Source organism: Podarcis filfolensis (assembly GCF_964270895.1).
Source record: "Podarcis filfolensis genome assembly, chromosome: 6".
Taxonomy (NCBI): Eukaryota; Metazoa; Chordata; class Lepidosauria; order Squamata; family Lacertidae; genus Podarcis; species Podarcis filfolensis.
Genome location: NC_139609.1, coordinates 65,711,179 through 65,733,790, shown reverse-complemented (window position 1 = coordinate 65,733,790; position 22,612 = coordinate 65,711,179). Strand labels below are relative to the sequence as shown.

Below are 22,612 nucleotides of genomic sequence, written 5' to 3'. Positions count from 1 at the left end.
TAGCATTCACAGCACATCTCTAACAGGTAACTACATATAGTGTACCAAACATATGCAATGCATATGTGACCATGCCTTATGTTTCTAGTTCTTGGAGGCTATGTGTAGACTAACATGGAGGGACCTTCACCAGGGCCACTGAATGCAGCTGTATGATAAAGGCACATTTTGCCTGGTGTGGCTGCCTCTTCCACTAGGCAGAACTTTCTCCCTGTGCTCTGAAGCGATTCATTAAGTTGACATTCTGGGATATTATTGTGCATTTTATTCTAGTCTTGGTTATGTTTTGTGGCTGATTGAATTTTTTTCTTCCTTTATAACCTTTCACTCAGAATGACAAGTTGATTCCTCGATGTCATTTCTGATGTTCAATCCAGATGAATTATTTTTTCCTGTACCCTGCTTTCTAAACTGATCTTCAGACCAAGAGAAATGGTGAGAAGCAATGGGCATCGCATAGGCTTGCAGACTCTGCAATTGAAACAAATTTTTAAGAAACATCTTCTTACTTTTATAGCCCACCTTTCCTTCCATCATGAAACCTAGGGTGCTGTACATGGGGTTCCCATTCAGGCACTGACTAGACCCAGAACTGCTCAGCTTCAACAAGGTGATGGCCTCAAGTTGATGGCTTTGGATGCTGTTCTTTTTTCAGAGTAACAAGGAAACCGTGTTGTTATAGTGCAGTCATTGTCAACAGTCACATCTGTGATAGGCAATTATAGTATACCCTTATGCATGATTTCTCAGAAGGAAGGCTCATTGTGTTCAATAGGGCTTGCTCCTTCACAAATGTGTTTAGGACTGAAGCCCTAGACTGATTTCTTAAGGTAGGTGCAATACTGGCGTATCTCATCTTGCCATTCCTGTCTCACACTCTGATGAATGCATAGAGTGGTTTGCATCAATATAGCTATAGTGGCATCTAACGTTCGGAAAGTAGTGTTAATTGATTTATTACATCGTTTGTCAGTTGCAACTTTGCAATCTTACTGCTTAAAGCTGATGCGCAGAGGCCTTCCACCTCCATATTCTGCAATGCCTTTGAGACACATGTGAAAAGTGGGGTATAAAAGTTTTCAATATAATAAAATAAACAATACCATTTTGTGGTGGTAGGTGATGGTGTGGTTGCATTTATCTCTCTTTGAACTTGGTTTAAATAAATAAAAAGCAGCAACATAGTGGCAAGGTAATTTACATAATTTCATACTTAATTACATAAATTATGTAAATTACACAATTTCACCACAGCAAACAGTGAGTCAATGTAGAGGGAAGAAGAATTGCAGCAGAAGAGAAACAGTACTGCATGCAAGGGACATAGGGTGGAATGGAAAAAGTTGTCGCTTTACTTTCTAACCTGTAATGGGGTATATGCCGTGGTGTGAGTCATCCTTTATTCTGGGAAGTGTGAGCTGTTCTCAGTGTGAAGAGGATGCTTTAAGTGGTCAGTGATTTGTCTCCAAACTATCTTCCTCCACTTAGTTTCTGCAGCTATAAACATTGTAAGCTTCTAACCACACAGCATTTAGTCACCCATACCCAAGTAATCAGATACCATATATATTGTCATTAAAAAGCTACCCATCATTAATTTTTCCTGTAAATCCCAGAGCAGCTGTACAATATTCAGAAATCAGAGACACTTGGAGAAAACCAAACAAGCAATGGGAGGAAAAAACGAAACATATTTGGGCTTAGTGTGTAATGGGTGGAAGATTTGTACAAGGGGATTGCTTCTGGTGTGTGAATGGAGACTTAATTTGTGCCAGGACTGACTTGGCACTCCTCTTTTCCGTGGATATATGGTTTAGTAAGGCAGGATAGGAACACAGAATATTTGCCAATATTGCCTTCCCCCTCAAAACCGAATAACATGAGCCAATCCCCATGCATAGCTCACATCTTTGTTTTCTTTTAATATTTTCTTATTGTGTTCAGCATATCTGAGGCTGAAACCATAGGACTGCCCACTGAAATTAAGGAGCAACCTGTGTTTGGCATTGTGTGTCAGAAAAAGCACATGTAGACTTCTCCATGGGTTTTTACTCCTTCGAAGTCCTACCATCATCAGGTAGGGTTGGGAAAAGACTCCTTCTTAATCCCAGGAGAGAGCTAGACAATACTGAACTAGATGAAACAAATGGGTTAACTCTGCATAAGTCAACTTCCTATGTTCTGAACAGTGTGAGAAATCTTCAGCCAATCAATTTAATCGGGTGGTCCTGAGTTCTAATATATTGGAGGCAGGAAAAGAAAAGAAAAAACTTCCTCCATGCATAAGTTTATATGCCTCTAGCAAGTCCTGCCTTACGGTCATCTTTATTCTGAACTGAAAAAGCAGAAATGCTGCTCCATTTCCTCACAGGAAAAATATGCTTTCTCCTCGGCCATTCTCGTTCCAATTTTCTGCACCTTCTACAGCTTTATGAGGCAAACTGACGAGGCAACCAGAACAGTATGAATAAATTAATCTAGGAACAACACAACTGAAAAATTTTGGTCCATCGGGACTTCCGGCGGATCGCGAAGTGGAAGCAAGCGGGATCTTTTGCTCGCAAGAGTATCCAGCTATCGGGAGGAAAAAGGGGGGTTTGCAAGGGCGCCGCAGCCCCCCAAACACTCTTGGAAGGGAATCCAAGAGGCAGGGGTCCCAGCTCTGCCGTTTAAATTCTCCCCCGGCCACCAAGTAGTCCCTTTTGGGGGCGACGAGTGTGGCGGGGTTGAGACGTCGGCAGCGGGAAGCCATTTCTATCTCTCCATAGCGAAGCCCCGAGCTTGCGCACAAAGCGATCCGTTCTCAAACAAGAAGAAAACGAATTGGGATTTTATAACGGCGAATTCTATGATTGATTCGGACAAATTTGGACTAATTCGTGGAGGCAGGGTGCTAAAAAGGAGGTCAGCCTTGCCGGGAATTGGATTTGGGCACAGAAGAATTCACGGAGCGGAAAGACTGTAAGTTTTGACAAGCGGTAAAGTTTTCTTTAAAGATATATCGGAGAGACTGTAAGAGGAAAGTCTCCTATAATACTGACTGTGTAATAAGCGAAAAGAGAAAGGAACTGTGGTGGAGCATTTAAAAACAGACGCTCGGAGAACTCTTTGTGAGCGGGGGGAAGGAGAAAAGGAGACTGTGAGATTACTTTCACTTTTAAAAAAACTGCGTAGTAAAAGTTGCGGACTCTGAGACATTGATTTGAAACTATTTAAATATATGTAATTCAAGTAAATGAGGATGGACACCTGCCCCTTTTCTTTTGAAATTCTCTGTTGGGATATTTAAAGAACCTGCGGGACAGTAAAGCTATTATTTTTGTTACTGCTGAGTCTCCCCCCCCCGTCTCTTTGAAGCTACAAGCAAGAGATACAAAACGCCATTTTGTTGCCAAGAGAGAACACCCTGGTGGCTATTTAGTTACCAAAGGAAGTTACTTCTTCTACTCCTCTGCAATGGATTTTTGTGGATATGCCCTTCTTCGTCTGTTTTTTCCCTATATAAGGAATATCAGTGTGTTTGCTCTCTGGGTCTTTTTTGGTTTTTCTTGGGAATTACGTCACTCATTTTGTTTGGAACCTGGGCCATTGGAATTAAAGATTTTTGTAAGAGACTCTTGGGAAAGATAGAAGAATTGTTATTGTTCTAAACTACGCAACCAACTCCTGGGATTTAGCCAAGCAAGTGGCAAGAAGTTACAGAAGGGTCTTTTGATTTATTCGACTGTTGCTTACACATTAATTAACTCTTTCCCCTACCAGAATTGAAAATATTTGGACTTGGTGTATGATATAGATGTATAAGATACGGAAACTGTTTAAATGATATTGAGTTTAGGGATTTTATTCCGGTTGTATACTGAACAAAAAATAGTTTGCTGATAGCTAATAAGGTCGGGTAAAACAAAAGTATTGGTTTTGCTGTTTATATTATTAATTATTTGTGTAAAAGATAAAAAGGGAAGGGGAAGGTAAAATGTCGCATACCCAGAAAAAGATAGAAGGAGGAACACCAGGAGAGAGAAAGGGTTCAAAACAAGAATCGGAATGGAAGGCAGATATTGTAAAGATGTTTTCAGAACTTAAATCAGACATAAAAAGCAGTGAGAAAAATCTTGAGAGTAAACTGGGCAATATGGAAACTAAATTAGAACAAATGGACAATAAAATTGACTTAACAGTGAATGAATTGAAAGACCAAATGAAGGAAATTGCAAAGAAAAACACCGAGATTGTCAAAAGAACACAAAACCTGGAAGAAGGAATGAAAAGGACAAAATTAGAAGTGAGAGAGGTGCGAAAGGAAGAGGAAAAAATAAGAGCAGAAATGTCTGAAGTGAACAGGACGCAGGAAGAGCTCTGGGACGCGGTTGCGATGAATGAACTTCGGCAACGGGAGTCTAATCTGAGATTAAGATCGGTGCCAGAAACTCAGGGAGAAAAGATCAAAGAAAAATTGACGACAGAAATTGCCCAATGGCTGGATATGAAAATTGAAGATGTGCAGAAAACGATACAAAATGCATTTAGGATAAAAATAAGAACGACCAAAGCCAAAAAATTCCCTGGTGATTGCCTGATCATCTTTAGGGACAAAGAAATGAGAGACCTGATTCTGCAAAGAAATAGAGAGAAGCGTCTAAATATTGATGGAAATTATATAATTATTTTTAAAGACGTGCCGGTGAGACTATTGAAAAAAAGGGATCGATACAGACAATTAGTACAAACATTGAAGAAAAATGGAATAGAATTTAAGTGGGAATTTCCAGAAGGAGTGACATTTGCATATAAAGGGAAGAGGCACAGACTGACTAAACCAGAAGATGTGGGAAAATTTTTTAGAAGATACAGAGAGCTGACCAGAGTTGGAGAAGAGGCAGAAGTGTTGGGAGCTAGAGGTGGTGAAGGAGATTCGGCAGAGTTGGAGGAGGAAGAGGAGCGAGACAGTAAAGAGAAAAGAAAAGGAAGAGGAGAAGAAGAGGACGAAGAAGAGGAAAGCGAAGAAGATAAGGAAGAGGAAGAGAAGTAAAAAGAGGAAAAAGAATTTATTTAATTGTTAGACATCATGGCTTTAAAATTATGGACATGGAATACAAATGGCTTGAATGAAAGGAAAAAAAGGAATAAAGTGACACAATACCTAAAACAGAAGAATTTGGACATTATTTGTTTACAAGAGACTCATGTTAAAAAAGCACATAGGAAAATTTTGGTTAATAAAAAATTGGGAAATGAATTTGTTTCATCGGATAAAAGCAAGAAGAGAGGGGTGGTTTTGTATATAAAAAGCAAATTAGAGGCACAGCAACTATTCAAAGACGAGGAAGGGAGGATTATAGCAGTACAAGTCAATTGGCTAGGCGAAAAATTAATCATTATTGGAGTTTATGCACCAAATGGATGCAAAGCAGACTTTTTTAAAGGATTGGAGGAAAAACTATTTGAATATTTGGATCAGAAAATAATAATAATGGGAGACTTTAACGGGGTGGTCTCAATGGAAATGGACAGACTTCGGGCTAAAGGTAAATCGAAAGAGGGGAAACTACCAAAAACCTTTTTTGATATGGCGGAAAACTGCAATTTGGTGGATATCTGGAGATTGAGACACCCGTTAGAAAAACAATTTACATTTTATTCAGAAGTTAATCAAGCAATGTCTCGAATTGATCAGATTTGGGTTTCTGGTGAGCTAACTACAAGAATATTAAAGATTGAGATCCAACCCAAAGTATTATCAGACCATAATGCGGTGAAAGCCATTCTAAAAGGGAGTGAAGAAAAGTCCTTCAGGTGGAGGTTAAACGAAAACCTTCTAGATGACCAAAAAATTGTGGATATGGCGAAGAAATGCTTGACGGATTATTTTGTAAACAATTCTAATAAAGGAACGAAAACGAGTGTGGTCTGGGACGCCAGCAAAGCCGTAATGAGAGGATTTTTCATTCAACAAAATTCAATTAAAAATAGAATGAGAGAAAAAGGGAAAAAGGAAATTTTAAAACAAATAATGGAAAAAGAAAAGAAATTAACGATAAGGCCAGGCGATGAGAAAGTAAAGCAGAGTATAAAAATGTTACAGACACAATTCGCAATGATAATTAACAAAGAAGTGGAATGGAACATAAGAAGAATGAAGCAAAAGAATTTTGAATATGCAAACAAATCTGGAAAGTGGCTTGCGTGGCAAATTAAAAAGAGGAAGGAACAAAGTACAATTAAGAAAATCAAAATAGAAGATCAAGAGATAGAGAACCCGAAGGGAATAAGGAAAGGTTTTGTGGACTTTTACAAAGACTTATACAAAAGAAAAGAGAAACTTAACATTAAAGCAATAGAAGAATATTTAAATAAGAAAAAGGTGCAAAAAGTATCAGACAGCAATAAAATTAAATTGAATGAACCAATAGAACTGGAAGAGGTCTCAAGAGCAATAAAGGATTTAAAAAATGGGAAGGCGCCAGGGCCGGATGGATTCAGTGCAAGATATTACAAAGAGATGAAGCACACTTTACTTGTACCACTGAAAGATGTAATGAATAAGATATTGGAAAAAGGAGAATTACCTGAAACTTGGAAGGAAGCATACATAACGTTAATACCCAAACAAGACTCGGATTTAATGCAGGTTAAAAACTATAGGCCAATTTCGTTACTGAATAACGATTATAAAATGTTTGCAAATATTTTGGCAAATAGGATGAAAAAGGTATTGAATGAAATGATACATAAGGACCAAGCGGGTTTCCTTCCCGGGAGACAAATGAAAGATAACATAAGAAATGTGATTAACATAATTGAATACTTGTCAAGCGGGAAGGATAAACAAGCGATGTTGATTTTTGTGGATGCGGAAAAGGCCTTCGATAACATCTATTGGGAGTTTATGTTAAAGAACTTAGAATATATGGATGTAGGTCAATCTTTCTTAAGTGGTATAAAGGCAATATACTCAGAACAGAGAGCAAAGTTAATTGTGAACAACGTTATAACAGAAGATATTGCCATAATGAAAGGTACAAGACAAGGGTGTCCGTTGTCTCCGTTGTTATTCATCTCGGTCCTGGAGGTCTTCCTAAGAACTATAAGAAACAATGAAAATATAAAAGGAGTAACTGTGGGTAGTAATCAATATAAGGTCAAGGCCTTTGCCGATGACTTGGTTATAACTATTGAGGATCCTATACAGAGTGTTAAAGAAGTGATAGAAGAAATTGAACATTTCGGTCAGGTGTCAGGTTTCAAATTAAATAGGAAAAAAACCAAAATAATGGTTAAAAATTTGGATCAAGAAGTTATAGAAGAAATACAGCAGCAAACAGAAATGAATGTAGTAAAAAAAGTAAAATACTTAGGAATTACGTTAACTCCTAGAAATATTGACTTGTTTCAAAATAATTATGTACCAGTTTGGAATAAGATTAAACGGGACTTAGACGTATGGGCAAGAATGAGATTATCGTTTTGGGGAAGAATTGCAACAATAAAAATGAGCGTGCTACCGAAAATGTTGTTTTTGTTCCAGATGATACCAATAATTAAAGGAGTGACTATTTTTAAAGAATGGCAAAGAACAATGTCAAAATATATCTGGCAGGGCAAAAAGCCGAGAATTAAATTTAAGATATTAACAGATGCAAAAGAAAGAGGAGGCTTTGCCCTGCCAGACTTGAAGTTATATTATGAGGCTTCGTGTCTTTGCTGGTTGAAAGAATGGATAAAAATGGAGAATACGGAATTGTTGGACTTAGAGGGACATGACAACAGATTTGGGTGGCACGCTTATCTATGGTGTGACAAAAATAGAGTACACAGAGGTTTTGAAAGTCATATTTTTAGAGGTACGTTAATCAAAGTATGGAATAGGTACAAAAATCTATTAGAGCCGAAAACACCAATGTGGTTATCCCCACTGGAGATAATGAGCACGAAAAAAGTCAATATGACAGGAGATTGGATTACATATGAAAATTTAATAATCAAAGAAGGTGATAAATGGAATTTGAAACCATATGAAGAGGTTAAAGAAAAAGTGTATGATTGGCTGCATTATTTTCAATTGAATGCAATGTTTAAAAAAGAGATGCGGGAGAAAGGTTACTCAGGAAAAAAATCAAAGTTTCAGCAAGAAATTTTGAATAGTGATGTAAAAGTATTGTCAAAAATGTACAAACTATTACTTGAATGGCATACAAAAGACGAGGAAGTTAAAACGGCAATGATTCAATGGGCTAAAGATTTTGGTTACAATATACAATTTGATGATTGGATAAGGTTATGGAAAGAGGGAATGAAATTCACCGCATGTACCACGATAAAAGAGAATGTGATGAAAATGTTATATAGATGGTATATAACTCCAGTGAAATTAGGTAAGATGTTTAAAGTTAGTAATAAATGTTGGAAATGTCAAGAGAAAGAAGGAACATTTTATCACATGTGGTGGGAATGCAAGAAAGTGAAAAGCTTCTGGGAAATGATTTATAACGAGATGAAAAAAATGATGAGATACACGTTTGTAAAGAAACCAGAAGCATTGTTACTAGGCATACTAGGTAATGATGTTGAAAAGAAAGATGTGAAACTATTTAGATATGCAGTTACAGCTGCCAGAATCTTGATGGCCCAAAAATGGAAACAGGAAGAAATGCCAACGAGGGAGGAATGGAGAATGAAACTGATGGAATACGCAGAGATGGATAAATTAACATGTAAAATTAGAGACCAACGCGATCAGAGGTTCACCGAGGACTGGAACAAATTTACAGAGTATATCAAAACTGTGTGTGATCAGGAAATAACGCTTGTTGGATTTCAGGAAGCTTTGTGAAGAGAATAGTAAGGAATGTTGTTTAAAAGGAAAGATAAAATAAGGACTGTTAAAGTGCAACACAATTTAAGGAATGTGAAATGTTGTGAAAAATATGGAAATTGTCAGATAGGTTGATGGAAGTCTATAAGATGTATAAGTTAAATTGGATGTTGAATTGTAATTGGATTGGTTATTATAAATTTGAATAAAAATTAATTATAAAAAAGAAAAAAGAAAAATTTTGGTCCATCATTTTATGATGCAATTGTATACATACCTTATCAGAAGTAAGTCCTTTTCAGTTCAATGGGATTTACTCTCAATTAAATGGTAGTATTGCCACCTATATGAGCTAGGTGAAACAAATGGAAAACAATATGGCAAGGGTGAGAATCTGTGGCTCTCCAGCTATTGGATGGCAAATCTCTTCAAGCTAGTCAGTGTGGCCAGTGGTCAGAGGTGATGGGAGTAGTCATCTAGCAACATCTGGAGGGCCACCTCTGTTATTGGATGCAACAAGAGCATCAGAAGGCATGGGCTGGTTTGCAGCGAGCCGTAGTGTGCCAAAAGTGACCTCAAGTGGCCAAGTGGCCTTGACCTCAGCCTGTGGTGCACAGTTGTATATGGACAGAGAGGAACTGCAATGGCATGCAGGCACTACTGGAGTCCTGGTGTGTACTGGTGTGTGGCACTGGGACTGGGACTCTGCCCTCCTACTTTGATCTTTCCACGGGTTCCCCATGTCTTTAATACAGACGGCACATCAATCACCATCATTCAGTCCTTTTGGACCTGGAAGAGGGTAGAATGGGGGCGGGGCATAACACATATATACATGCTCTGCTGATGTGCATGGGGACCAAGAACGGAAGCCCCATACGAAATGGTTGCCACCTGTATGGGACAGCTGCCATATTTCTCCTTACCAAGGCATTCTCATCAGAAGCAGGCAAATGAGGCGAGAGGTGAAAGCAGGAGAAGTTAAATCATAGTGGAATTCTATATAAACAACATATCCTAGCAATGATTTTACAATGGCTGTAGAATTGTAATATTAATGCCAGGAGTAGAAAACAGCACACCCACATGCAACTGAAACCCCCAACTGAACTCTCTTCCTTTATACACGACTCTTCTTTGGCATCGTGGAGACTTGATTCCCACCTACCTGGAATTAGAGAGGACTATGTTTTGAGGGCATAGCATGCCAAACCTCCATAATCATTTGTAGAGATTTGTCTCGCAGCTATACAAAGTTGTGTTAACAGGTAATTATCTGACACTGTAAGTGCAGTGGAATTGTTCCAGACACCCACTTTCTTAGGATCCATGAGACTGGGGCTGCAAACTCCTTGGCACATCTTTTGTGCGTGGTTTTTTTCTTTTCTTTTGTTAGAGTCTCTTCCTCCTCCTCTTCCACTCCTGAGTTCGTTTCTACAGGGTATTGTATTAATTGCCCATTATGCGATCGTTGCTCATGCCTGACAATTGGCGCTTTCTCTATGTGCGGATTGGTTGCACAGCCTGGTCTGACAGTGGGAACCCAGAAGTGGTACTGTAAATTAAAACAGTGATCTAATTACCGTACACAAAACAGGGCTGGCCCCCTATTAGCAATTTGCAGCTTAGCATCTTAGGGCTGGGCTAAGCCAATAAATAAAACCTGTTCCCTCCCTTGTGCTGGAAGCTGCGTGTGTAGCAACCAATGGTGCTGCTCAGCTTCAGCTCTGTGTTGTGACAAGCTGTTCCGTGCTGTAAGATCTCAGCGCTCCTGTTCTCTCCTTTGTACGTGTAGCTGCAATGTCTCCTCCACCACCTGATACAGAAGGTACACCCACCGAGGGGTTAAATAGCTTCTCTGGAAGGAGGCTTTGAAAGTGTGCAAGGAGGGAATCAAACTGAACTGGGGAGGAGGAGGAGAAGGAGGATCCCTGTGCAGAACACGCCTTGGCAGTAAATGCAGCTCTCTGTTATCGAACGCAACAAGAGCATCAGAAGGCACGGGCTGGTTTGCAGCGAGCCGTGGTGTGCCAAAAGTGACCTCAAGTGGTCAAGCCTCAGCCTTGACCTCAGCCTGTGCCACACGGTTTGTCTCTGGGCAGAGAGGAACTGCGATGGCATGCAGGCGCTAGTGGAGTCCTGAGTCCCGGGGTGTGTGGCACTGGGACTGGGACTCTGCCCTCCTACTTTGATCTTTCCAAATCAGCCAGGTAGGAGGCAAAGGGAGATGCAGCTTGGGAAATGAGCGTCGCTAAGGAGGAAAGCCAGTGTCAGACGGCAGCTCGGATTGTCACCGACCTTTGCCGTAAGAAGAGCCTGCCCCAGTTGGACTTGGACACCTGCAAGGAGTTCCTCCTCTTTCAAGACCTGAGCAGCCCTGAGCCAGGTACAGTGACCTCTGTTCCCCTGTTAACTGCTCCTTGACTCCTATTCACATGATGCTATGGGAGAAGAAGGTCACCCACTTTATGCCAGGCATTTCCCTCTATCTCATTTTAAATCCTCTGCAGATGTGTGTTGTTGGGGGAGTCCGAAGAAACCTGTTGAAACAGCAAGTTCTTGTAATGTTTGCTAAGTGAAAGAATACTCAAAGTGAAAGAATATTCAAAATAACTGGAAGGAAGCAGGGAAAATGTGTAGAAACACCTCCTCCCTGTTCAAAGAGTGTAAGGGCAGGGTGCATCCATTTTTAGGAAGTCTTTTAGCGAAATCAAGCTCAGTCTGTGTACCTGTGTACTTTGAGTTCTCAGAGTTTCACCTGTTAGCACAAGGTGTTGGATACCCTTGCATTTTGACAGCTCTGTGGTTAGCAGTAAAAGAGGGGGGGAAATACATTTTACTCATTAACTGAGTGCAGCTTCTATCAAAGAAGTAAATAGGGTGCAGTACTACATTGAAAAGCTCAGAGACTTGAGTTAAACTTGACTTTCCAGTGGCAGTAAAAACCATCAAGGAATCTCATTTTAACCCCATGATAGATAGTAGGAGTATTCTTAGGGTTGATATTATGCTCCCCCCCCCCCACCCGGGGTCAAAACCTGTTTAAAATATTGCTTTAAATCCTGCAGTAGCAGACATAGGAGGATGAGTCTCTTAACAGCTATTAGCTGTGATACCTGAATGGACATTCAGACTAGAAGCAATATTGCCAGGGCTGTCCTACCCATAGGCGCTAGGGGTGCGGGGCGTCTGGGCGCCAGGCTCTCAGGGGCACCAGGCTGAGAGTCCGGGGCCCGAGAGTTGAGTCCGGGGAAGAGCCCACCCATTGGTTGGAGCGCTGTGGTAGGCTCTTCTGCTGCGGGTGGCTCTGCGCCGCGCGTTTGGGGGTGAATGAGCCAGCTCCACCCTCCTGCATGCCTGGGACTGGGCAACTGGGGGGGGATGCCAGGCGGATCTTTGCACCCCGGCACCGCATATGCTTAAGGCAGCCCTGAATATTGCCCTTTATTGAATGCCATGGGCAAACCACAACAGAGGGCAATTACTTCTATGGCCTGTCTGTGAGTTTCTCAGAGGAATCTGACCTGTCTGATCCAGCAGGTCTCGTGCAATAGGTCTGCTTTTGTGTTCTTAACACAGACTTCCTTATATTGCCTTGCCATTTTTATATTAAGATGCACAGCAACACCCATGTGCCTCACAGGACCAGGGAGAGTTCTGTGCCATCTCTAGCCACAAGTAGAGGCAATTTATGCCTGTTGAAACATTCGTCACCACAGGGCTTGAACACTGGTCTGAATCATAGCTGCTTCCTAGAATTGCCTTTGACATGCCCTTAGGGAAGGTTTGCTTTAAAATCAACTATCCTAGGCCAGACTTTCCTGACTGTGGAAAGCCAACAGGACACCTTCATGAACAGGAAGTCTTTGCTTGTTGCCTGATGGAATCCTTTGCCAACCTGGTGCCCTCCAGATGTTTTGGACGACAACTCCCATCAGCCCCAGCCAGCATGCTGGAGGGCACCTGGTTGGCAAAACATCTGGAGGGCAGCAGGTTGGATATTTGTTGCAGCTTTCCTTGTGTGACAACAAATAAGCTCCAAATGGAAAGTTGAGTCCTTGCAATTTCATGAGTGCAGATGAGTTTCTAAAGCAAGAGAGAGATAGCTGGACTCACATCTGCCACAGACTGGTAGCCCTGTCCCTGGTCCCAGGTGTGTGTGTGTGTTTTCTTCTGACTATTTCTCCTTGCTATGGGATTTGCACTTTACTTGCCTGGCATTCTTTTCTTTGGAATGTGGAAGAATAACTGAACAGACGTTTGGCATTCAAATCAGGACCCAGAGCTGAACCCTGGCACAAAATAAACCCTGTTCACGAGGCACCAAGAGGGGTCCTGGCAAGCAACATTTCTGAAATAATAAACTGCTTCTCTGAAGCAGTTCACAAAAACTTTACATTTCAGAGTTGCTCACCTGAACCCATCTCTGGTTGATTGCTCTATATCCCTGCAAACGGCTGACTATTGGGATGGATGCTGTGATTTCAGCGGGGATTACCTGATTGCTGAGGTAGCTTCGCTATTGCTTTAAAGCAGCCCATCGACCTGCTGTTCGCAGCAGAGTGCAAACAATGCCCTGATTTCGACAAGCAACCTCGTGTCGTTTACTAGAGATGGTGCTGAAATTCATAACTGCCTGTATTGGAATATCTCGCTTAGAAGATATGGTGGCATTATGAAGCAAGTGCCGTTTTCTTTAAAAGTTCTTCTCCGGCTTGGGTCTTAATCCAAGTTGGCACATCTCCATCCAGCCCCGATGCTTTGAATGCTGCCATAACAGTTTCCCAGGCACTAGTGCAGATATTCAGGGTGCCTGAGTCCATACTGTGCTTCCCTGACAAATCAGAAGTATTTGCTGCTTGCTAGAATTCAGATGATCTCTCAAGACTTGCAGTGGATTGCAAGACATGATCTGCTTTGCATGCAGAACACCCCAGGTTCAATTCCCTACATTTCCAGATGGGACTGGAAACATTCCCTGCCTGAAACCCTGGAGACCCACTTCCAGTTCAGTGTAGGCAATGATGAGTTAGATGCACCAATGACCTGACTCACTGTAAGGCATCTTTCTATGCTCCCATGGATTGACCCTAGATCCCAGTAGACATAAGATTGAGTCTTTGTGTTAGAGAGCTATCAGGTCTGCCATGAAAAGAACTGTATAGAAGAATGGCAGGTGAAGTTGATGGACTATGCTGAAATGGCTAAAATGACCGGAAGACTCAGAAATCAGGAAGACCAAAATTTTAATAAGGCATGGGGAAAATTTACCGTATAACATCTTAAAGACCATGGTAAACAGTTAAAATCTTGAGTAGGCTTGGAATATCACTTGTAGTTTAAGGGTGAATTCTGGACACAATGGAGATGTAAAAGATTTGGACCATCATAAAAGACGCAGGAGGAAATGTTTAATAATAGGACCAGCAAAGGGAAGGATGGAAGTCCAGGAGATTCCTTGGAATCTTGTTTTTATGTTTTATGTTTGATATATCTCTGTAAAATTTTAATTTGAAAAACCAAATGAATCAATTAAAAAGAAAAGAAAAAAGATGGGAAACATGGAACTTGTGGAGGATGACTGATGTAGAGATTTGCGCTGAGCTTTTCTTGGTAGTAATGGATGGACTCCCTTTGGCTCAGGGCTCATCCAGACTTCCTTTTGCGCTGTGTTTGTAGCCCAAGTCTGTACTTTAAAGCTCTGTGTCTGAGTGGTGTTTTTTGTTTTGCTTGCCTCCGAGCCTTCCCTGCAAAAACCCACTCTTTACTACTGACAACAAGTCTGTGGGAAAAAACCAAATTGCTATTTGTTCCAGTTCAGCATTAAGTGGGTTTTCCTTGGAAAGTGGCAAGGCACAAAAAGAGAAGGCACTCGGACACAGACTGGGAAAGCACAGACCTCTGTCTAGAAAGCACAGGGCAAAAGGTAAGGGTGTCTGGAATTTGGCTCAGCAAATGACTCGTATGTTCTGAGCCCAGTTCAGAAATCCTACTGCACATATTGGCAGTATGATATGGCCCAAATGCCTCTCCCACCCTCACAAGCCTGAAGACCTCACCCTCATGAGTTGTGCCCTCTTCTCTTCCCATCACATTTCTCAGGAGGTCAGTGGCAGTAGCTGTTACCAGAAGTACACTTCAAAAGAACTCCATTTCCCCCTGGTGCCCAGTATATGCATGTGTCCAGAAGCTTAATTTACAATGTGAGCTATATAAGTATTTCTTAGGGGAATAGTGCTTAATGTATAATGCAATCAAGCATTACAATCTGGAAATATTCATATACTGAAACAGTGAAATTTGTACTTTGATAACATCATTGCTCCTATTTTATCAGTGAATAACCCAACCTAGCCTCTGAATATTGGTGTTTTTTCTCTCTTGTAAGTAAGAAGAGTATAATATTGTGCATAGTGAGGAGGACAGATAATTTCCCCCTCCCTCATATTACCAGAACTCAGGGACATTCTAGGAAGCTGAAATAGTAGTAGTAGTAGTAGTAGTAGTAGTAATAATAATAATAATAATAATAATAATAATAATAATAATAATTTCTTATTTATAACCTGCCTATCTGGCTGGGTTTCCCCAGCCACTCTGGGCTGCTCCCAACAGAATTAAAAGCACAATAGAACATCAAACATTAAAAACTTCCCTAAACAGGACTGCCTTCAGATGTCTTCTAAAAGTCAGACAGTTGCTTATATCCTTGACATCTGATGGGAGGGCATTCCACGGGGCAGGTGCCACTACCGAGAACGCCCTCTGTTAGATGATTCAAAACAGCACAGTTGAAAGAAAGATGCTTAGATAGTTGAGGTAATTTTAATCTGTTTTGGTTTTTTGTAAACTGCTTTAAGGTGTGGTTTTTTTACAATGAAGTGGTGTATAATTTTTTTTTATGAAAAGGCAGCTTCGGTGCCAAAACCAGGCCTAAACACTGATTGAAATGGATCTAGAAAATCATAAAAAGAAGCAAATCCAAAATTAACTCCAGCCAGCATGGTCAACAGTCAGATACGATTGGAAGACATCAGGTTAGAGAAGGCTGGGCTAGTAGCTTCAAACTCCATGACTTATGAATGACTTTAGATGACTCCATGACTTATGAATGACTTTAGATGACCATTCTTTGTTTCGTCACCCAATACTGCCTCCCACTCCGCAGTGTGCATTGAGAATAGGCCATTCATACATGTTCTATATGAGCACATACATGAATTTGTATGTTGTCAAACAATCTAGGCTTGTGATGACCTGAAAAATCAAGTTTTTATACTTTACACATAATTCTTATGTCCATATATTGTATAAAACACAAGCTGATGATAGGACAAATTGGGAGGATGAAAGAGGAAAACATGGCTTTCTAGTACACAGAGTTACAAAACCCTCCCGCCGCTTTGAACAGCAGTGAAATTCTCTTGGAACTGTTGGAGAGCTCCATGCCATGCTAGCCTACTTTCTTCTCTGTGGTCCCTGATAATCAGTCCTGAGGCAATGCTCACAGGAAAGACTCCCATAGGCCAATATTGATGACTCCAGAATGCCTGACTGCACAACTGAGGCAGGAGGGCAGAATGAGAACATTTGTATAATGGGCTGAGTGCAACCAGCCAACATATGCCTGGCACTTTTGCTATGATAATCAGAGGTTTCCTTCCGGGATGCCTTAATGTCTCCCTGTGTTATCTGAGCCTGCATGCAGCATATTTCCGCACTGGTAATTTCCCATGTGTTACAACCTGCAGGCAATCACTTGTAAATTTGTATTTTTTGCCAATCAGACAGAGCAGAAGGTGAAGTGGACCACAGTAGAGGAAACCAAGGAATTCTGAGGTCTGGAAAAATATTCTGTATAACTCAAGCAAGAACCAAAAGTTAGTCTACACTCAAAGTTTCAGAGGTTGCCAAGCAGAAGTTGGTTATCCCATCACTGGCCAATAGCAATTAGACTTGGAATCTCAGAGTTGGCTTAGGACTATTGGAAAGGGCCATAACTCAATGATGAAGCATCTGCTTTGCATACAGAAGATCCCAGGTTCAATTCCTAAAATCTCCTTGTATGGCAGTACCTTGTCTGAAACCTTGGGATGCTGCTGCTAAACAGTATAAGAATCTGCACTGCACTAGATAGATCAACAGTCTGACCTGGTGTAATACAAGTTCCTATGTTCTTAAACTGTGGGTTGGAGCCAGAGGTCTCCCCATGGAAGTGCACTCACAGTGTGGCATTCCCACCCTGTCCTCCCCACTGCAGCCTCCTGCAAACACTGAGAAGCTGCTCTGAAGAGTCAAGGGATGCTCTGGAATGCTTCAGATTGTGGCACCAGGACTGTACTGGAAGGGGGTGAATTTCAGCAGAAATAGGCCACTATGTCAGTAGGAAAATTGAGGGGGGAGTCAGGAAGGAAGAGGCAGAAAAAATGTCAGATTGTCCAACTGGTCTTTCACTCACATAGCTCTGGATCCAAGCCTGTGCTTGAAATGGAGTAGTCATATCTTTTTTTTTTAAAGGTGCAAGTTTCCCCCACTATAATACAAAATGGTTAGAGACGCAAACTATTTACTCATTTTCACTGACTTCAATTAAACACGTTTGATGTGGCTTGATAGTGAAAACACATGATATTCGATTGTATAATCTCATGATGCCTGCAGGTTTACTGGCTTGCTGTTTTGGCCTACACTGATTTTAAACACCCACACCCACCCACCCATAACATAACAACGTGGTACATCCGCAGATAACCTCATGAAATCAACTCAGTGCAGCACAAAACAGTACACTGAGAACAACTTCTGAGTGAACTCCATGCATCTGTTAGTTTCTGGTCCATGCCACTTTCACTTGTCTTTACCCACAATTCTGTATTTAATCCACAATTTTTAAAATAAAAAAGTGTATTTGATGCATTCATACTGCCTAGAACTGGGTCACAATATCCGGAGAAGTGCAAAATTGGGAGGTAGCGAAGTTCCAATTTGTAAATTAGTCTGAGGCGTGTGGAACAGGTAATTTCATATAGGAATTTGAAAAGATTAAATTCCTCAAACATCCCTACTCTGTGGCAGCTGCTGTCACACTGCCTTTCCCACATCTCCCTTTATCCATTAGTTGTGAGGTTTTTTTTTAAAAAAAGTAACAGCCTATTCAGTTGTGCCTGTTTTCTTAGTGGTTCACTTTCTGTCATTAATTTGGGGTATCTGGTAGCATGGGTTTTGCACACTTTCTACATTTACATCTTTCTGCATAATGAAGTGCATTTTAAAAGACATAGCAATTGCAAGAAGAGAACACCACTGAGACAGACTATTTGGCACTTGATAACCCACAGATATGCCTAATTAAGGGTTTGTTTTTGATACAAACATGAAGAACTAGATAATCAAATACAAAGTTGGTGCTAGCCTAGAAAACCAACTCTAGGCAAGTTTAAGCTTTGATGAACTGATGAACTGCACCATAGGCAACCCTTGAAAATGCTGCTATCAGGGAGTGCCGCTGGATATAACTGGCATAGGTGGCGTTATGCCTGGGAAGAACTGTGATCATGCAAACATAGGCAGGGAATAGGAAGAAAGACTGAATAGCCTTCAAGGGGAAAAAGAGGCTTGGGAAAGGAGTTCACTGGAAGCTGAACTTGCCCAAGGCAAAGGGAAGGAGAAGGTGGGGGAGTGGTGGGAGAGACAGGCTAATTATGGGGTGCATGGACAGGAAGCGGCAGAACCAAGAACGTCCAAACACAAGCTTTTGAACAGCCTTAACAGCCCTTTAGTGTTTCCTTCTCCAGGTCTTCTGAGAGATGGGAGTCAATGAAATCAGGAAAGAGCAAGTGATCATGCGTTGCAGGCTAGGGTGGAGTTGAGCAGAAGGAAATTCAGAGAGCTTGAGCCACTTTTCAGGGAAAAGATGAAAGGAAAACCGAGGTATGTTAAAATAGCAGTTGGTGCAATGCAGGCAAAGTGAACACTCAGTCTGCTCTTTGTCAAAACACAAAAGCAAACGACACCCGGTGAAATGGCGAGGTAACAGGTTTTGAGCAAAATACATGCTGTTTGCTTGTGACACTCACTGCCAGAACATCAGGGAGGCCAAGAATGTTGGGTGGGATTGAATATGGACTTGTCACATCCAAACTGCTTATTGCAGCAAGAATAAGATGCGTCTGATAACAGGCTGCAAGAAAGACAAACACGGGGGGGTGGGGGCGAGGTTTACATCAGTGGTCTGTTATCAGATGTGTGCTATCAGTGATGCAACTGGATGTGCACATCAATGCGCTTTGGGCTGGAAGGTGCTTTCTAATGCATATTGTGGAACAAAGGGAAAGAAAACACAGCTTGGTCATCAGTGCAAGTTCCAATTCACCTGTAGCAGATTTTTGAAATATAATATGATGTATAACACAGGATGCTTTTTAAAACAGAAGCAGCAGCAATGTGAAAGCTGGCCTTATCAGGGTAAGCACTGGCTGATCAGTGGGCATATTCTTCTCATATTAATGTGAAACGCTGTTGCCGCTGTTATTTTTATATGTTAAATGTGTATCTTTCCATTAAAAAGAAAGGGCAAAATGGTCTAAAATATACAGCACCAAACCAGATAAGCACAACTGAGGGATCATCATCATCATCATTATACTTTCAATTTGTACACCACCTTTCTATATTACTATACACAAGGCGGCTTACAAACTGAAGAAACAACAAAGATCACAACCTTATAACAATCTGGTCCAATACAAAAATGTCATAATAAAAACATAAACAACTTATATCAAATAAAGTAATATTCAATAATCCATTCAAATACACAATAAAATTAAATATACACACTTACCTTTCCTCCACTCTTCCCAGGCACAATCTGTGATTTTTATTTGTCTTTTTGCTTAGAGCAAACATCAATCCGCATAAAACCCAAATTGATGTTTGCTCCGGTTCAGCTTTAAAGAGTGGGTTTTCACAGAGAAAGCTCGGAGTAAAAAACACAAAAAAGCCTGGAAAATGCAGAGGAAAAGTAATTGTGCATAAGCCCTGAAGACAAAAAGCATCAGCATTTAAAGAACTTTGGAGAACAGAACTGGCATCAAAAGCTTAAGTACCTTTATCCTCCCAGACCTCATGTAAAGTAGCTGACATCATTCCCATTTTACAGATGGGCAAGTGACTTACCAAAGGTTAATCACTAAGCCCATAGCTAGAAATTCCAGGAGCCTTGAGTGTATGTGGGGGTGTGCCTTTGTCTTTATAAGCCGCCTATTCTATTAATAAGGGCTCTCTTATTTACACCTTCAGTGGAAACCTGTGGCACTGGCCAGGATTTCAGACTAACCTCTCTTGCTTGCAGCATTTTGCATCAGCTTGTTATATACGTTGTTGCCTTATTGAATGGCTGTGCAGCATACCATTTGCTATGGAAATAGTAGCCCCTGCTGCTTACTTAAGCCCATGCATAGCAATTTGTCATTGATTCTCTGAAGCAGGCAACCGAGCGAGAGGCAACTCTGTGTGTAAAGTGAGTCAGACCTCACTGCTGCATGAAAGGTTGCAGAACACACAGCAAAGATGATAAACTCCAGACTGTAATTAAAAAAATGGTTGGTGCCATAATGGAGCAACAGCAGCTGGCAGGTCTATGTCTAATGGGCTACCTGTTGTTGTGGAGATAAGATTGACTGTGTCTCTAATAACAATAGGTATTGAGCCATTTCACTCAGTGGAGTTTGATATATTTGGGGCAAATCTATTAACCAAGGAATAAATCAAAAGGTGTTTTCAGTTTCTGAATTTATTGATCTGTTTTAGAAGCTTACAAGCCTCACCAGACTCATCACTGCAATTTTAAGTGCTGAACTGGCAGTCCTGTATGAAGACTAAATTGAGCATAAGGTACCAAAATTAGGGTAGCTTGGATGCAGCATTTGCTAATACCTTTGGATTGCCCTGAAGCAGTGGTATGGGTTCATGCCCAGTCTAAATAAATTACTTGGGCATCAGTCCCACTGATATTGTGAAATAGGACTCAGTTCCATGTGATACGTTTAGGACTGGGTTGTGCAAATTATCAAAATAAAGTGGAATATGTTACCAATGGTATCGCTACAAATCTGGATGTTGTGACCATGTATACTTCTTGATACTGCAATTGGAGGAGAGGACTTTGCTGTGGATGGATACTTCCAAACAACCCTGAAAGGAAAAGATTGAGGAATCCTACAGAAAAATTAAAACAGGAATGAATATTACAAAGACACGAATACTTATCTGGTAGCTGGCAAGATTGTGGGGGGGGGAGGGGTGCTATGATTATGTTTAGTTGACTACTAAACATAGTTGTTATGCATCTATGACAACCAATAAAAATATTTAGAGAAGAATATTAAGCAGACAGTGGTCCAGCAGTCCTGATCTTATGACGGTACTTCTGCTTACACATGAAATTTGGGGTGTGAAACTAATTTGAAAAACCACTGTGTGGACTATGGGGCAAAAATTCACAGTTATAAGAACCTTAGTTCTTTGTAAGGCTCACACTTCATCATGAGTCTTCTTAGCATAGAACAACAACAACCAGAAGAAAAAAGGCCAAAAGGAATTTACAATATTATGGAAAGTGCTACTGCAGATTCTAGCTTTGTTGCCTATGACACCTTAATTTTGCTGCGCTATTTTTCTAGTGGATTCTACAGCAGCGATGTTTAGATTAGGTAAGTGTCAAGCTGTTGCTAGTTACTCTAAACAGATAATTAAGTCAATTAGCAAAATAAGGCACTTAATGGGAGAAAGTTATTGATATAAACATTTCGGCAAGCATGTTGCAGAGGGAATTAACTAATGCTAAAGCTGTATTTCACGAACCACTTAATATAATGTGGCCCCAATTACTAGCTTGGAACTAGGGTCAATTATTCCTGTGTTAAATTTGTAGGCTTGCACGCTGATTCAGCGATTCCTTATGTTGTAGTATCATACACAAATCAATGGATCAGAGTCATGGAATAATGTTCTTTGCAGTAATAAAAAAGGTATCTGTTTCAGTTACAGCTGTGAGAGCTTGTAAATTCCTGACATGACTCTACAGACACCATTTTTATAGCCTTATGGGGGCTGCTGTGTGTGTATTTTGACTAGATCCCCAAGATCCACCAAGTACAGCCAAGTGTTTGGCATGATGGCCTAGTGGAGAAGACCTACACTTAGAATTAAAGAAAAGGGCACTTGGCCCAGGAATTTGTTTTCATCACCAGTACTTTTTCAAGCACAAACCCACTTCTTGTTTCTGTCTATTAGTATTCATTTCAGAAAGAAAGACAGAGACTTTTAATTGCTGTTCTTGTTAAACTACTCTACTGTCAGCTAATGTTTTTGTTATTACTATTATAAATGGGATGCAGGTGGTGCTGTGGTCTAAACCACTGAGCCTCTTGGGCTTGCCGATCAGAAGGTTGGCGGTTTGAATCCCCATGATGGGATGAGCTCCCGTTGTTCTGTCCCCAGCTCCTGCCAACCTAGCAGTTTGAAAACACGCCAGTGCAAGTAGATAAGTAGGTACTGCTCCAGCGGGAAGGTAAACGGCATTTCCATGCACTCTGGTTTCCGTCACGGTGTCCCGTTGCGCCAGAAGCAGTTTAGTCATGCTGACCACCCAGAAAGCTGTCTGTGGACAAACGCTGGCTCCCTCAACCTGAAAGCGAGATGAGCACCCCAACCCCATAGTCACCTTTGACTGGATTTAACCGTCCAGGGGTCCTTTACCTACTATTATTAAGTTGCTTGAATCATGAAAATGAC

General features: G+C 40.9%; 1 protein-coding gene across 2 annotated transcripts in view; it reads left to right on the top strand.

The window, feature by feature from the left end:
• Nucleotides 1–10,570: 10,570 nt before the first annotated feature.
• The window catches only part of SYT6 (synaptotagmin 6), a 137,883-nt gene continuing 125,841 nt past the window's right edge, over nucleotides 10,571–22,612 (top strand). For both annotated transcript variants that reach the window (XM_083617483.1, XM_083617481.1), the window contains exon 1: nucleotides 10,571–11,201. In XM_083617483.1, coding sequence (XP_083473609.1) covers nucleotides 11,057–11,201 — 145 coding nt within the window. In that variant the 5' untranslated portion in view covers nucleotides 10,571–11,056. The remainder of the gene's footprint in view (nucleotides 11,202–22,612) is intronic.